The sequence below is a fragment of the Tamandua tetradactyla genome, chromosome 1 (genome assembly GCF_023851605.1).
Source record: "Tamandua tetradactyla isolate mTamTet1 chromosome 1, mTamTet1.pri, whole genome shotgun sequence".
NCBI lineage: Eukaryota > Metazoa > Chordata > Mammalia > Pilosa > Myrmecophagidae > Tamandua > Tamandua tetradactyla.
In genome coordinates, this window is record NC_135327.1 from 90882262 (window position 1) to 90898109 (window position 15848).

Below are 15848 nucleotides of genomic sequence, written 5' to 3' on the forward strand. Positions count from 1 at the left end.
GACACTTTTGTTTCACTTCTTTCCCCCACTAGCAAGTTTATCAGCGGTAGTATTAGAGTAAAGTTTGGTCAAAGGCTTTTTCTCTTTTTGTTTTTTTTCCCAGATGGGTGAAGGTGTTAATGGAGAGTAAATGTACAAAAAGTCAGAATGAAGAAATAGTAACAACAGGAGCTTGGATCAATGGCCCCTGAAAAATTGAGAATTGACAGTAATTACAATAGATCGGTAAAGTCTCTCCCATCTCACAGCTAGGTTTCTGTCTAATTTCAGCCAAGTCCTATTTAGGAGAGTATCTTAGTCTTAACGTTGACTAGGAGACTCTGCTTGTCCTCTCCTGACCCTTAACATCTCTGTACATGCCACTGTCAGCTTTTGTGAAGTTTAAACCACTGTTCTCCTTTCTACTTGAATGCCTGCACAGGTGGGGATCCATCTCTAGTTATAAGACATAATGACCTGCAAAGAATGGAATATTTGTAGGAAGTAATAATGTAGTGTATGTGTTTTTTTTTTAAGTCTGTCCAAGTCCATTAAGGTTACATGAAGTAGAGGATGCCATGTGAAAAAAAGAAATGCAGTATCATTTATTTCCATTCACTTAGTCCTGTTTCCATCTTTTCCCTCTTCTTCCACCCCCTGACTCTGGGTCTAGTAGAAAACTCAAGTGGCTTACTCATCTGCACAATGATTTTGGTTGGGACACAGCTTGCTTTAAGTCTCCTTGGGAAGCTTCTGAGGGTGGGCAGCAATTATGGGAGAAAACATTGCTTTTGGTATGGAAACTGTTGGATTAGATGACTCTTATTTCTTCCAATCCCACTTGCCCCTGAGGCAAACTGGTGAATTCTTGCAGCTACAGTCATCCGGATTTCAAAATAAGGTGTATTAATATCCATATTGCATGAACCAAATGTTTGATAATCTAGTTTAAAGCAACTATTAAGATTTCAAATGCAAGCAGCGTGTCATGTTCTGCAGAGATTTTCTCCTTATGAATAGAACAAATTGCATCACAAAGGAGTCGGCAGTGACCAGTATTGGAATGTATAACTGATTCCCTCCTATTTTTTTCTCCCCCAGATTTTCTTCTCCTCAGACCTGGAGGGTAGGAGGGAAAGACAGCATTGACACCTTTCTTTTTCTTTTTCTTTTTTTCAGATTCAGAAGAGTAACAAAACACCTCATATTCAATAAAAGAGACTGCCAATGTCTTGCAGCATTTTAGCTGAGCTTCTTCATTCTCCTTCTTCTTCTCCCACCAAGACCCCTGTCTGGGGAAGGTGCACAGCTTTCCAAACCCGCCCCCTCACTTGGCCTTCTCTCACGCCATTTCATCCCAGGGAAGGACTCTTTGGGAGCTGGTTTGAGGTCTAGAACCCTGGGGCCTTTCCCCTGAGCAATCAAAACAACTTGAAATTTTTGCACAAACAGAAACAAAACATGAAGGGACTTCCTCAGAATCCTTTGGTAATGCCCTGGCTTTCGTGGCACCTGTCTGGCCTGATGAGAACGGACAACCTGGATATGCTGAGAGAGGCCTGAAAGAGCCACACACACCGAAATTGCCATTTTTTTTTGTGCTGTCAATATTGTTACTTTAAATGTTGTTATTTTTGCACTGGCCACTCACGGTGAATACACACACACACTGGCCTTCATCTTAACTAAGAGGACGGTTCCAGTCTGTCCCTGTTTCTTTCCTGTGTCAGGAATATTCTTTTTCTCCAGCTTCTTTTCAGACTTGTAGATTGCTCTCATGCTTTTCTTTCCACTTATACAATATGAAATTCCCGTTTGTATTTTAAGAAGGTGATTGTCCTGGAGGAACCTTTATTTTATGCTTAATTTATTTTATCTGTGCATTAATTAATATCAGCCTGAATGGTTCAGTTGCTGATCATGCTGTTCACTTGGGAAACTCACTTCACACACTAACCATATGTAGAAGTTACTGAGATTTTTTTGCCATTGGCTGGTCCTTTTCTTTGGGCTGTGTGTGGTTTGCTTCATTATTCCTCTTTTCATTAAGGCAAGTGCTGTGGGGGTCAGTATGAGGGAGGTGTATTAGAGAATTCTTTTCATTTTAGCAGGTCTTTAAAAACACCAGGTAGGAACTGACTAAAATCATGAATAAAAATTACTATAGTAGATACAGCATAGAAAGAGAACAAAGACTCTTAGCTCCCCTGAAACCAAATTAAAGATGGGAGTCAATGGCGGATGAGTAAAGTGTGAGTTTGTGGCTCTGAGTGTTGTAATTTGGGTAAAAATGTCTTGTGAAATGTGGCTGCAGATCACAAAGGAGTCTTTGAGTCTTTCCCAAAAATCAAATGAAACAAATATGCTTTTTAAGTAGGGGGATAGTCATAGGAAGAGAGGGCTCTAGGCAACAGATTTAAGTGTATCCTCTGTTGCAGATTTAATTTCTACATTGAAAAGCACAAAAGGGGGTATTTAAATATCTTATTACAAAGGCAAAATATTGGTATTTCTTTAGAGAGAAAGAAGACTGGGTATGTGGTCTACAAAGCATTCTGCCTCACTAAAAGATTCCCCAACAGAAAAGTTTGAGGGACTTTGTTGTAGAGAGTGCACAGTAGTATCCTGTTATTTGAGCAGGTTTCTATTGTCAACATTTTGCCTTGTTAACAGCACATATTTTTCTGTTCCTCCTCCTTCTTTCCTAAAGTTGACTACAATAAATAATATGGTCACAAATTCAGATCACTCCAGGGACCTAGCAGGTAAAGTAAATGGGTAAGGCAAGCCATGCAATATCAGCATTATTGTGATAAATGGCAATTCATAATAAGCTTCAGTATCAGTGAGACAATAGGGAGCAGTGAGGACTGGAGAATTGGAGAGGGCATCTGCTGTCAAAAAGAGGGAGCTGCTGGCCAAGTACTGGATCAGTGTCAAGTAGGAATGGGGATCCCGTGTCATTGTCAGATCTTCCAAATTATCGGAGCTAGGCACCTGGATTTTACATAAATCCTCCCTAATTTTAAAAATATTGGCAACCAATTCAGAAACTTACAAATACTGTGCTGGTCAAACAAAACATGTCTATGAGCTGCATTAAAACCTGTGAGATATCACTTTGCAAACTATGTTCTTTGAGGTGGGATGATTTTGTATAGGAAATAAATACAACAAAGTGTATGTCAGTTCTTCCCCTTGGAGCTGGACTTTTTTTTTTTTTCTTACCTCTCTTCTTCTATTCTGTATTTTCGTACATGGAACTTTGCAGTTTGTCAAATTAGAAAATCTGTAGTTTCCTTTTTATAATTTTACAAGTAAGACTAAACAATATTTTGAAAAGAAACAGGAATATAGCCATTTTCTCTAGCACCAATAAAGATGGAAATTGTTTTTGTTTGCTTTAAGTCATTAATTAGCTGAAAAAGAATGGGTAGAGAACTTCAGCCAGTGTAAAGCTCTGCTTGGAATGCCTAGTGAGAAAAAACAAAAGCTCGGTGTAACACTTAATTTTAAATCCTTTAAAAAAAAAAGTGCTTTGAAAGGGCATTGAGTAAAAAATGCCAAGTTATCTATTTTAAAAAATATAAACCCAAGCATTGCTGTGCTATGAATTGATACTGGAGCGATAAAACATTAAGATAATTATTCCAAGTCAGTATTGACCAGAAGAGCAGTATTTCCAAAGCTCTAGCTCATTTTTTTATGTCTTCTGGTTCCCATGAAGCAATTTCTTCCAAGTTGAGCAGCAATATGGAATCTTACTGTATTTTACATTTTCCCATGAAAAGCACAGGCTTACATACCTGGATTAGGAACTGGTGGGTAGATGGGGAAATCAGGAAGAACATTCCCAGTAGTGAAAAACCACGAGCTCCACATATCACGTGCATGGCGGAGGAAGTGACAAATGGAGTCAGCCAGTGGGTTTGGTTCCCCATGTCACCAATAGCTCCACTTCCAGGTTTTGTTGACGTAGTGTGTTTTGGTGGCTTAATGAACCACCTTAGGCAGCTCTTTGTTCTGTCTTTTATTCCTGCCAGACCTTCTTAAGTTCTGATGCCAAAGAACTTATGGTGGCAGGCAAGAGACTCATTTCGAACCCATTAAATTCAAGGATTTTCTTCCACTGTCCATTTTCATCCTTGGAGATTTTTTAAAAAATTAATGAAAATGTCTGATGGGACCCCATTAATGATATAATACACTTAAACAATAAAATGACATCTAGACATCTGAAAGCCAAAGAGTAACATAGCACACTTGTTCATTTCATTTGCAGGATTTAAGCCATTACATTATATTTCCACTTGGAGCCATGCTTTGATAAATGTAAAAAGTGAAAAATAAAGAAGAATGTTATCCAGAGATGTGAAATAGAGAGCAGACAAAAAGATGGAGAAAAATCTTATAACCCATATTTTGGGAGTAAGGATACCGTTTTACTAATATCATCTCTCATGGACCACTTTTTCTTGATAGATAGATGATAGATAGAATATATTTTCTTCTGTTCTTTCTAAACCTCTGAGGAAAGACTTAGATGATAAAAGTTGGCTTTGTAATGTTCCCTATGTAGTTATGGGGGAAAACAACAACAACAAAAAAAACACAAAATCTCTTTCGCATGATGAAATGCGATCTTGAGATTGGAAGCTTATGTCTGTAGTGTTATAACCTAAGCAGAGGGAGTTAGGGAATTGGAGTAACATTGTTTGTTCAAGTTGGAGGTTTCATGCTCCTAAATTTGAGGTTCCCATAGAACCCCAGCAGGAGGTGTAGTGGTCCCCCCCTCCTGCAGGTTCTGGCACGTAATGAGCATTTGAGAAACGCGTGCAAAATTGTCAAACTGAATTTCACTAGCCACCTGTGAATGCAAACAAAATTCAAATTTACCTGAAAATTCATTCAGTGTCTTATATGTGCCAAGCACATAGCTAAAGGCTTACGTTCCAGGTGTCTGCAGACATATACTGGTCACACAATGAGCTTATCACAAGAGCTGGGAAATGGCAGGTAATTTGAAGGAAATTATCAGTGCCAAGTTTATTTAAAAAAAGGAAAAGCAATTTCTCTATGGTCTTTTGACTTAAGAAAAAGAAAAGATTTATCTGTAAGTATTGATGGAACTGAGACACAAAACTTTATGGGATACCAGTGGATTTATTAGGATCCAAGTTTAAACTTTTTAATTTCAGAATGATCTTCTTGGAAAAAACGGAAGATTATATACACACAGATGGGGGTTCGTGGCACAGTTTTGCCCCACTGATACTACGATTGGCAAAGCTGAACTTTAAAGAACATAATGTTGCAATAATTATGTTATATTGACTCTTATTCTTGAATAATTGGAAAGGAATACTTGTAATTCATCAACAGTGATCCATGATTAAAGGCCTCGTCATCACTCAGAAAATGAACATGATGAAAAATCGTAAGGAAGAGCCACAAATATGCCTGTGAAATATCCCCTTGAGAACCAAGAGACATAGGACATGCCAAGAACACATTTCAGTTTTTAAGATTTCCTCTCATCAAAATCACTGCTGGGAACAGAAGTGGTACAGGACTTAGAATAGTAGCAGAGCCTTCTGTGACATTAGACAGAGTTCATCCGATAAGTGAGGTTAGAAAAATGGGAAACAGGTCACTAGATGCTCCCACTGGACATTTGTCCCACTGGATCGGGTGCTCCTGCTGTGAAGTCTATGATAACAATTGTCTCTGATTCTTCGAAAGAACTTTTTGGTTTTACGTTAAATAAGGATGGATTGCAATGGAAGACCTGGACTGAAAGGTTCATGAGAATCAAGCTGTAAACACTGTTAATTTCTGATTATTTTCTTAAATAATCCTCCCCTCAACTCTGCCCATTCTTCTTTAAAATATGGGCAGATATAATTTGGGGTGGAGACTTGTTTATTCCAGCTTTTCCTCCCAAATAGAAGTGAATCAACATAGGTGCTGACTGGCTCCACAAAGTGAACTTGGAACCAGCCTAAGGTACCATACCCTGAGCCAGGAGAAGCAGGGAGTGGTGTGTGGGTCATTTCAACTCAGTGGGGCGCCCTTATTCAGTCTCTCCTGGGAAGACTTCACCAGCTCAGGGGGAAAATGATGACTTTAGCAGGCCAGGAGTGGTGCCATCATCCCCTTAACTTCACCTGGACAGGCTTCAACCATGATTCCTGAACTTCACTCAAGTGTCTTCATGGGGGTTAGCATCTGAACCTGCAAAAGTGTTTCAGATTATGGTACAGGGTAACTCATTTAAAATGAAATCCTTAGAATCCAGCAGCTGTGTAGAATAGGGAATGAGATCTGGTAATTCTGTATAGTTTAATGTGATACCCTGATACATTCCAGAGTCTGTTGGGCAGATAATAAAAAGTTAAAAAAAAAATTCAATGACTATGGAATGACTTTTAAGTAGATTTCCTTAGAGGCAAATCATTATATGTCTTGATTTCTCTGTCATGATCTTGGAGTAGAGGTTTGTGTACTATCCTTGTCTTCAGTTCTGTGTATGTGTGGTGGTATAGAAATATTGTCACACGTCAACATGCATAGAATTATAGTAAAAACCCATAACCGTAGGAACTACTGTCCATGACTGAGTCCAGAGACAGAACTGTACAGTACACATTCTCCTTTTTTCATGTTTTGATGATATTTTTATACAATTTTATATGCTGTAAAATTTTTAAGAACTATTTGCTATTTTCATTTGTAGAGCTTGGTTACATTTTTAATCAGCTCTTGTGCCCTTTGTACAGCGAGATTTCCTCCATCTGATTTAGTATCCTCTCTTTTTTTCCTGCCCTTTCCTATACCTTTCCCTTCTCCTCCCATTTTTCTACATCTCGTACATTGTTTCTTTTGCCTCTGTCCAGGTAAGCCATTCTGATTGCAGTATCATTTTAGCACACCAAAACACAAAATAACTGAAAAAAAAAAAATGGTTCCAGTTTAATCCACGTGAGAAAATGTTGGGTGCTAAGGTTGGAGTGGGGATAGGTGGGGAAGAGGGAAAGATTGGGAAATGGAAGGAGGAAAGAGGAAATCCTCCTGGGAGATCAGTTACCCAAGCAGGGCGAGTCACTCTGAGGCTAATAGTACTATCACCTTCCTTCGGTGTCCAGCACAAATTTTGCTGTCACAGTGTTTTTCTCCTTATGACGCTGTGTCCTCGCCACGTGTCTGCAGACTAAGAAGGGCACTGGACAGATGTGAATGGGGAAACTCCATTCCTCTCCTTAGCTTTTAGATTTTGCTGCTGTTCTGCTGGATTTGTGGGAAATGTCTAGATTAAGATAAAAAATATTTAAGACCAAAACCCCAAACCTCAACCAAGATCATGCTGAATAAACAATTCTTCGGAGGATTAAGGAAGGGATTTGTGTCTGTGTTCTGAGAATGCCCTTCCAAAGGCATGGTGGTAAAATTGGACTCCTTTTTATTTTACCACAATGATAAAACGTACTTCCATGATGTGAAATATGTTTGAAGCAGGTAAAATTCACGTTGCAGTTTGCATTTGTGTATCATAAGCAAGAGAATGACCATCCGTTCTAAGGAAGAGTGTTTTGTTCCCTGTTATATGCGTTTGTAGTAAAACAACCTATTCAAATGGCATTAGCATCATATCTCCAAATGCAAAAATAAATCATAGGGATTCATGTTCAACAGACTATGCTAAAGTGTTCTCAAAAATTAAATGTGTATATTGTAAGTCTTTATTGCACAGATGAGGCCTACAGCCTCTAATGTATAAGTTTCCCCATCACCTAGTACTTGTATGTTCCTATAATTACCAAATAAAAACAATGAGTTAACCTCTCAGCTGGAATTTTAGTAATAAAAAGGCTGTTTTCTGTTGTTTTTTTTCATTCAGCGTTCTCCATTGTTGTCCATGTCCTGTCCCAGATAAGCCATCTGTCTCTTTGTATTCCCCCAAATGCCGTAAAATATCCAGGTGGACTAAGTGTCTTTGCCTAAACACAGTGTGACCGTATTATGTCATATCTGCTTTGAGTATGAGGGGTGGGGCAGATGGCTCATCAGAACCTCCTCAGAGGCATAAGATATCTCAGTATATCATGGATTAGGCAAGCTTCCGTAGTCTTCAGTTGTCTCCAGGATTTGCAATCCTGGCATTACCAGCTTCCAAATCCCAAACTTTTTGCTTTTTACTTCTCTTTAAGAGCTACTTTACAATATTTACCTTCTCTCCAGCCATGAGCATAAAGAGCCTGACGAGGGAATAAAGATTATTCTTGTTTTGGGGGTATCCGAGCAGTTTATTATGGTGTAGCACCCCCTAGTGGCGATGGTGTGTAGCCACACCCGCCTCTGGGCTAAGTCGGTGCATTTTTCCTGTGCAGTAACTGCATTGGATAATTACATTGACAGACGGAGCTGTGGTGTCCATCTCCCAAAGTGGCTATGCTTGGCGTTCATTGGAACGTTTTAAAATTTATTTTTTCCCTGAAAACAGGATATGTCACTTATTTTGGAAAACATGGAGAAGTATAATGAAGAAAATTAAAATCACTTGTTAGTATCCCTATCCAGCAATAAATCAGTGTTAATACTTCATTGTATTTCCTTGTGGTCTTTTGCCATGTGTTTTTACACATTTGAGGAGATACAGTATATTTAATTTTGCATTATGATTTGTTCGCACAGCATTGGATTGTGAGCATTTCCCCATTTTTAAAAAGCTCTTCATTAACATACTTTCAACTGCAACATCGGATTTTATTTTGCGGTGCTAACAGATTTTACTTAACTACCCCTCTGCTGTTGAACAATTAAGTTAATTGCTTTTATTTTACTTCTTGCAATTGTAAGTAGGCACCGTTTGAACATAAGTCATTGTCACATTTCTGAATATCTGCACTGGGCAAGTTCTTAAAATGTGTAGATACTGGGTCAAAGGTTATTTTTCAGGATTCCTCATTCATATGCCTAATTCTGAAGCATATTCAAATATTCAAATAGGTGAATCTAAATAGCATATAATGTTGCGTATGCTTGAGTTTTTGGCCATCATTCTCTGTAATGAACAGACATAATCAAATCACACAAAATCAAGCTTAGTACTGATGGTGCTGGTATCGTGGAGGGGAAAAATCATAATTGATGCTATGAAACACTCTGGATATGTAGTTCTAATTTATATGCCACTGGAAGACAACTCTTAGGGAGATGCAGGCATGTTTGAAGTCCTTCACTCTCCTTCAGTGGTTCCACATCTCTAAGCAGAACTTGGACTGATGCTCCTTCCTCAAGGCTACACGTAAATGGGGGAAACCGAAGATTTGTTCTGGGGCACCAGACAATATATTGCCTTCTGATGCAGCCCAAATCGATCAGAAGATGTTGACAGATACAGTAACCAATAATGATCCAAGGGGCTTAAGGGTATCATAAAGACAGGCATTTGCAATTATGCCAGAAGAGATTGAGAATGCCCAATAGGTTGACAGAAACTTTTCCTACCTCAGTCTTTCAACATGCATCTCTGCCCAGTGGGATCTGGCTGTGTTTTAACAACAACGGTATTATTAGACCATTAATAACGATGACACTTGGTCTCAAAGCCTCTGTAAATCACCCTTTCCCCAGCAGACTTTGGGCTTGGCTGGACTAACCCCACTTTGCAGAAAGGTGTGTGTGTTCCCCGAAGGCCAGCAGCCTTGGCTGTCACTTCCATCATTGTCCTCTTTTCCAGATTCCTGATGAATTGGATTCATTGCCCTTTAGCAATGAATTTAATTTGCAGTATCTGAAAGCTATTCTTTTGTCAAAAGTTACCTCGAGTCACACCAGCTGTGGGACCATGACATTTCTCCCCCGAGCTGACTGATTAGGTTGTTTATTCTTTGAACAGGCTGAGGGTCAAGGATGATGAAATTGCTGACCTTAAAGTGCTTAACACCCAAGGATGAGATATTAGCCCCTTCGTGTGCATATTCATGCACTCACACACCTCTTTCTCTTTCTTTTGAATACAAACTAAATCATAACAAATCGCTATATTGCACTCCATATGTGTAGTCTTTTGCCATCACAATAAGGCCCTGAAATTGATGCGTTTTCAAAAATTCTATAGACAATAAAAATGAAGTTTAGCCATGGCAGCACTGATGTAGTTGCTTATTTGTTATTATTTATAAAATTTTTGAGCATTCTAAAATCTTATAATTTTTTTAAAATTATGATTTGTTTAAAAAAATGGAATAAAATCAGAGGCAGAAAGTAGAGCTGAGGCGCATAGAGCAAACTAGGGGAAATGTTTGTATGCAGAATTGCAGGCTAAATAGGCCTCCTTAGTTCCCAGTATTGTCATAAATCGTAACTGAGCTTCCTGGAAACCCAAATGAAAAATGGAAAGAAACCATTTGCAAGATTTGTATCATCCAGGAGGAGAATGCATACCAGTTGTTCAGAAGAAAGAAGCTTCCACCCTGACAGCTGAAAGAAATTTCTTCTTTGAATATTCACCCAGGACAGAGCCTCTCGCTCTTGGCAGCAGATCAGACTTAGCCAGGATCTCTGGAAGCACCCATGGCCAGCCCCCGCCCCACCCGCATCTCTGGGGAAGGGACCGGGACATCAGCATCATTTTAAAACTCCCCACATGATACTGTTGTGTCGTCAGGACTGAAAACCACTGAAGAGTGAGTGCCGAGTTATGTGTAAGCAGTGTTCCCTGGTCATTGTCTACAAAACGTCCAAGAGCGAATTCCCTGTGACGGTTTGCCCCAGGGCTTCCCTCTACCGCGGTGGCATGGCATGGTTCAGGTTGTCATGTGCCTAAGGTCACACCAGCTCTTCTGACTGTTCCTGATATTTTTCCCAGGAAAGGGGGCAAACGAGAGGTGAAGGGTTTTAGAAAATGAAGCTTCAATAAAGTGGATATTATTCTCATGAATGGGACGTTGAGGAAAGTGACAGGTAATTTGTTGGCTGGGGAATGGGAAATGACTTCAGGAATGCAGGCTGAGTTAGCTGGGAGCCAGTGGGAGGTGATGCAAATACGTAGCTATCCCCAGTGGTCTGTCCCTGTGGAGCAAGGGACTAGAGCAGTCACAAACAGGTTTATTTCATGCATCCCTGCCTGCTACCTGTTTATGGCCTATGATTATGGGGGGGAGGGAGTTTCACCCCATTTTTATATATATATTTAATCAAACATAGAGGAAATAGCCTTTCTAGATGGCATGACGTTCTCCTTTTTCACTGAAGCAAGGTCCAGATGTACCCACCTATCTTAGTGTCCGCAAAGATGATACTAAGGCTGTGAAAAGTTGCCCCAAGGAAAAGACACCCAGCACCAGACTTTTGGGAGATCATAGCAGGTGATTAAGCTTATCTGGAAAGCGTCATGGAAAGAAGTTTGAACTCAATAACTTCAGGCAAATTATTTGAACTTCCTGTCCCTGAATCCTCACCTGTAAAATGGGAATTATTTTATCATCAGAATGGTGTCTTGCTAATAGGGTGCATAAGACGCAGTAACTGCTTAATGTGTGATAGTGAGTTACTTACGACCAAGCAGTCAAATTGTGAATCATGACCCAGAAGAAAACATCTCAACCCTGCCTCTAACCTCAAGCAGTGGTTCTCCACTGATGGTAACTTCATTTCCCAGAGGACATTTGAGGATGTTTTGAAGATGTTTCAGTTGTTACAACTGACGGGAGGTTGGTAGAGGAATACTGCTAAACATATGACATTGCATGGGATGGCCCCATAGCAAAGAAGCATGTAGCCCAAATGTCAATAGCGCCCCTCAGGGGCAGCCTTGCCCTGCAGGGAAGGGGAGCCAAGTGAAAGTCTTGTACCAATAAGAGTAAAAAGACTCAGGTATGGCATCCCCACAGTGGTGGCAGATCCAGTGGAATGGAGGTAGTTCTGTGCAGCAGGAAGGACTCTGGAGCAGAAGGCTGGAGACCTGGCTTGTCATCCTAGGAGTGACCATTGTCTGGGCTGACATTGTAGGCTCTTGGTGTAAAATCCAACGTGAATGGCACCCCCTGGAGTTGTGCAGTGAGGCAGCCGAGTCCCAGGCCCACACTGTCACTTGAGCAAACCTTTTCTCCTTGGGGTGCCTAAGAAACCTTACTGGGCTGAGAATCACTCGATTCATCTGGAACTGGCTAAAATGCAGACTTCTGACCCTGTCCCCTGGACATTCTGCTTTAGCAGGTCCGGGAAAGAAAGTTTCCTGGAATGTATTTGTGCAGATCGCCTCAGGAGTTTCTGAAGCACAGTTACGGAAGGTCCAGGTGTTCTAGGTCCCCTGCCTGCTCTGACATTCAGGGCACCTGTGAGACAAGGAAAATGGAGACACAAAGTCGGCCAGATGGAGCTTCTCTCACCTCCACAAAGACAATTCTCTTGGGTCTGTTGTGTTGGATTTTGTGTTTTCTATTTTTACTGCTACTACTGCAACTGCTACTAGCCAGCAGGGACACAGAATGCCAGCGCAGATCTCTTGTCCATTGAGACTAACATGAAGCGGTCTCAAATGCCATCCCGGGTGTACTGCTCCACCTCTAATCGCCTTTCCTGCTCAGCTTTAGCCCGAAGTCCGCGCTTCCTCTCACGTCGGCCAGTGGAGGGTCATCTTGTCTTTACCCTTGACCATGTGTGTTCAGACAAGGTTGCTTCAGTTAACACTCAAACCAGGCCTCTGTGTGTAAGGTAGACTTTTACTAGGCTTTGGGGTGATTGAGGAGATTTGTAACAGAAATGGTGACTTTGAACTGTGAATATCCTCTGCTTAAGAACTCCCTCTCCATTTCCCCCAGTGCTGACTCCTGGTACCTGCCACGTTGCAGGACTCTGACTTCCAAGCCTCTTTCTCCCTATTCTTCCCCTCAGGACAGTGAAAAAAGAAGAATAAAATATTTAAGAAATGTATCCTCTTTTCATATGCAGAACAATTCAGCCCTCTGCTCTCCCTCTCTCCTTGTTGATTCCATCCTGGGATCTGCCCCTTAATTCCTCCATAGCCCATCAGATTGTTCCTGTGAACAAAGACCATCCCCTTCCTAGTAGGAATCCTGTTGCCCACTGCTGGGAATTCACAGTCCCCACTTCCCTAATACGTGTGTAGTTTCCCACTCGTCCCAAGCACTCAGATGCATATTGGGTCCTTTAATCCACAGGGGAGCACTTTGACAAAATTGGTATTTCTTTCCTTTTGCACAGGAAGACCTGAGCTTCAGAGAGAGATTAGATTAATTGCATGGGGTCCCAAAGTGAGAAAAGGCTATAGAGACGAAGCTGGGACAAAACCCCTGATTGCTCAATTCTAAGTCTGGATTGTTCCCTTCCACACCAGTAGCTCTCCACCCTGGATGCACGTTAGAATTATCTAGGGAGCTTTAAACACGATGTTGGCAGGGCTCTACTCTAGTCCAATGTATTCAGAATCCCTGGGGGTGGCACCCAGGAAACTGCATACTTACAGAGCTTCCCCAGTGGTCCTAAGGTGCAGCCCTGCTCATGGTGCACTGGCTGCCAGCATGCCAACCTACCAACCAGGGCAACCGAGCACATCACCCGCATGTCGGTGGAGGCTGCTCTCCTGCCTTCTCTGGCCCACCGGGATGTGCATTGCGGCCTTCCATGATGTCCCCAGCCTTCTTTGTTGCAGATCCAAACTCTTTGGATGATTTGCTACCACCCCAGAAGAACATCTACCTGTCTGACAAGCCCGTCCACAACCCTACCCTTCCTCATCCTCTTTTCCCTCTTCACAGGCACAAAGCGGCGTTCCCACGGCTCACCAGCACCAAGCACTAGCTCCACAAGTCGCCTTACCTTGCCAGGTGGGTAAATGACCATGTACCATCCATCATCTTAGTGACTGTCGATGAGGGAAGTGGCTGCCTTTCCAGGAGTTGAGCATAACAGTTGATAAACTGAGAATCAGCCCCCAATATACCCAGTCTATTCCATGCTGTCCAGCGCTGTCGCTGTCTTCCAAATATGTGAGGTTCCTTCGGGAGTTGACATAATATAGCCATAGTTGGTTTGCAGACATTCACAGTCATCTGTGGATGGAATGGAATCCTGCTCTTCCTACCCCAGTCACCTAGATATTCATGTGAGCATGCTGTGGAGGTATTTCTCGGAAAGGCACATGGTGCAGGAGAAGGAACGGGAACCTTTGGTGAGAGACAGACCTAGGTTCACATCCCAACTTTGTCATGTTCAGATTGTGTGAGCTTACACACATTCAGCTTTCGGGAACTTTCTTTTATCAACTAAGTGATGATAAGATCAGAAATAATGTTTGTAAATTCAGCATTATCCGTACACATAGTGGGTGCTCATAGTTAATCCGTACACATAGTGGGTGCTCATAGTTAATCTCTGCCACTGAGAAACAGGAACATGACATATGCTCTGTATTGTATTATGATCTGTATTGTATCCCATCTACATTTATTAGAAATTTTCATGCATTCATGACACTTACATCACTCCTTCCAGTCTTTATTAAACACTTTTTTCCTGGATTGAAATTATACTTTAGATGGGGTTTTGTTTCGTGCCTCCTAGGAAATTTTCCCATTACATTGTGAGAGTTCCCCCATGTTATTAAATATTTTTTTAAAAAATTCCAGTGATTGCATAACATTTCATTTGATTTTGCCACAATTTATTTATAGATTCATTGATAATTTGGCATTTATGTATTTGCTTTTTGTTATATGTAGCCTTAAATTCTTGTACATAAATCTTTCTCTGAATCTCTATGGGTTTAGGATAGACTCCTATGGGTAGGATTATTAGCTTAAAGATATATACATTTGTATGGTCCTTGACATGTTATGATGAAAGTGATTTCCAAAAAGGGGGATTCATTTACACTTTCAGTAGTGAAATATGAGTTTGCCGACTTCACCATCCTCTTGCTACCGTTGAACAGTATTTTTGAACTTTTTGCCAATATGATAAGGCTTGCATTTATTTTATCCTTAAAAAATCCTTTTTCTAATGTAATTCATCTTTTGCATTTCTTCTTTTGGGCATTACCATATTTCATCCATTCTTGGCGCCACATTGCTTTGCATTTAAAAAAATTTTTATTAGAGAAGTTGTTTACAGAACATTCATACATAAAATCCAGGATTCCCATACACCACCCCACCACCAACACTTGCATTGATGTGGAAAATTTGTTAAAATGTATGATAATACATTTTTTTTTGTAATTCTACTACTTTTTTCAACAGTTGCATTTGTTGCAATCGATGAAAGATTATTAAAGTAGTACTATAACTATTGTCCATAGTTTACTTAGAGATATTCTTCCCCGTATTCCTGACTTATCTTTTTTTTAATGATATGTTTTTATTTTATTACTCATCTACCCATACACTGGATAAAGGGAGTGCCAGTCACAAGGTTTTTACAATCAGATGGTCACATGACAAAAGCTACATAGTTATACACTCATTATCAAAGATCAAGGCTACTGAATTACAGTTCAACAATTCCAAGTATTTCCTTCTGCTCTTCTGATACACTAGAAACTAAAGAGAAATATCTATATAATGAATCAGTAGTCATATTCATTTTTCAAATCTTAATTTCTCAGTTACCCCTCCCTCTCACTTGAACATTCTCTCAATCTTCAAAGGTATCTGGGCAATGACCATTTTGGTCTCTGTGCTGGAAAGGGGTGTCAACTTTCAGGGGTAGAGGAATGAAACTGATTGATGTTCTTGGAGAGACTGATACCTCTGGATTTCAGGTCTTATCTGGCATAGGAACCATCTTGAAGCCTTAAGTTTCTGAAAAAATAAACTTACCTAATTGCTTTGCATTTTAGCCCCTTT

At 40.5% G+C, this 15848-nt stretch overlaps 1 protein-coding gene across 11 annotated transcripts in view; it reads left to right on the top strand.

Moving 5' to 3' along the window:
• PDE1C (phosphodiesterase 1C) overlaps positions 1–15848 on the top strand; it is a 708660-nt gene that overhangs the window by 668040 nt on the left and 24772 nt on the right. For 9 of the 11 annotated variants that reach the window (XM_077120317.1, XM_077120326.1, XM_077120282.1 and 6 more), the window contains one exon: positions 13761–13829. The exons of 1 other annotated variant lie outside the window; for it this stretch is intronic. In XM_077120317.1, coding sequence (XP_076976432.1) covers positions 13761–13829 — 69 coding nt within the window. Of the gene's footprint in view, positions 1–1158; positions 8443–13760; positions 13830–15848 lie in introns of those variants that run through there. One more of the 11 variants, XM_077120267.1, reaches the window with a different exon arrangement.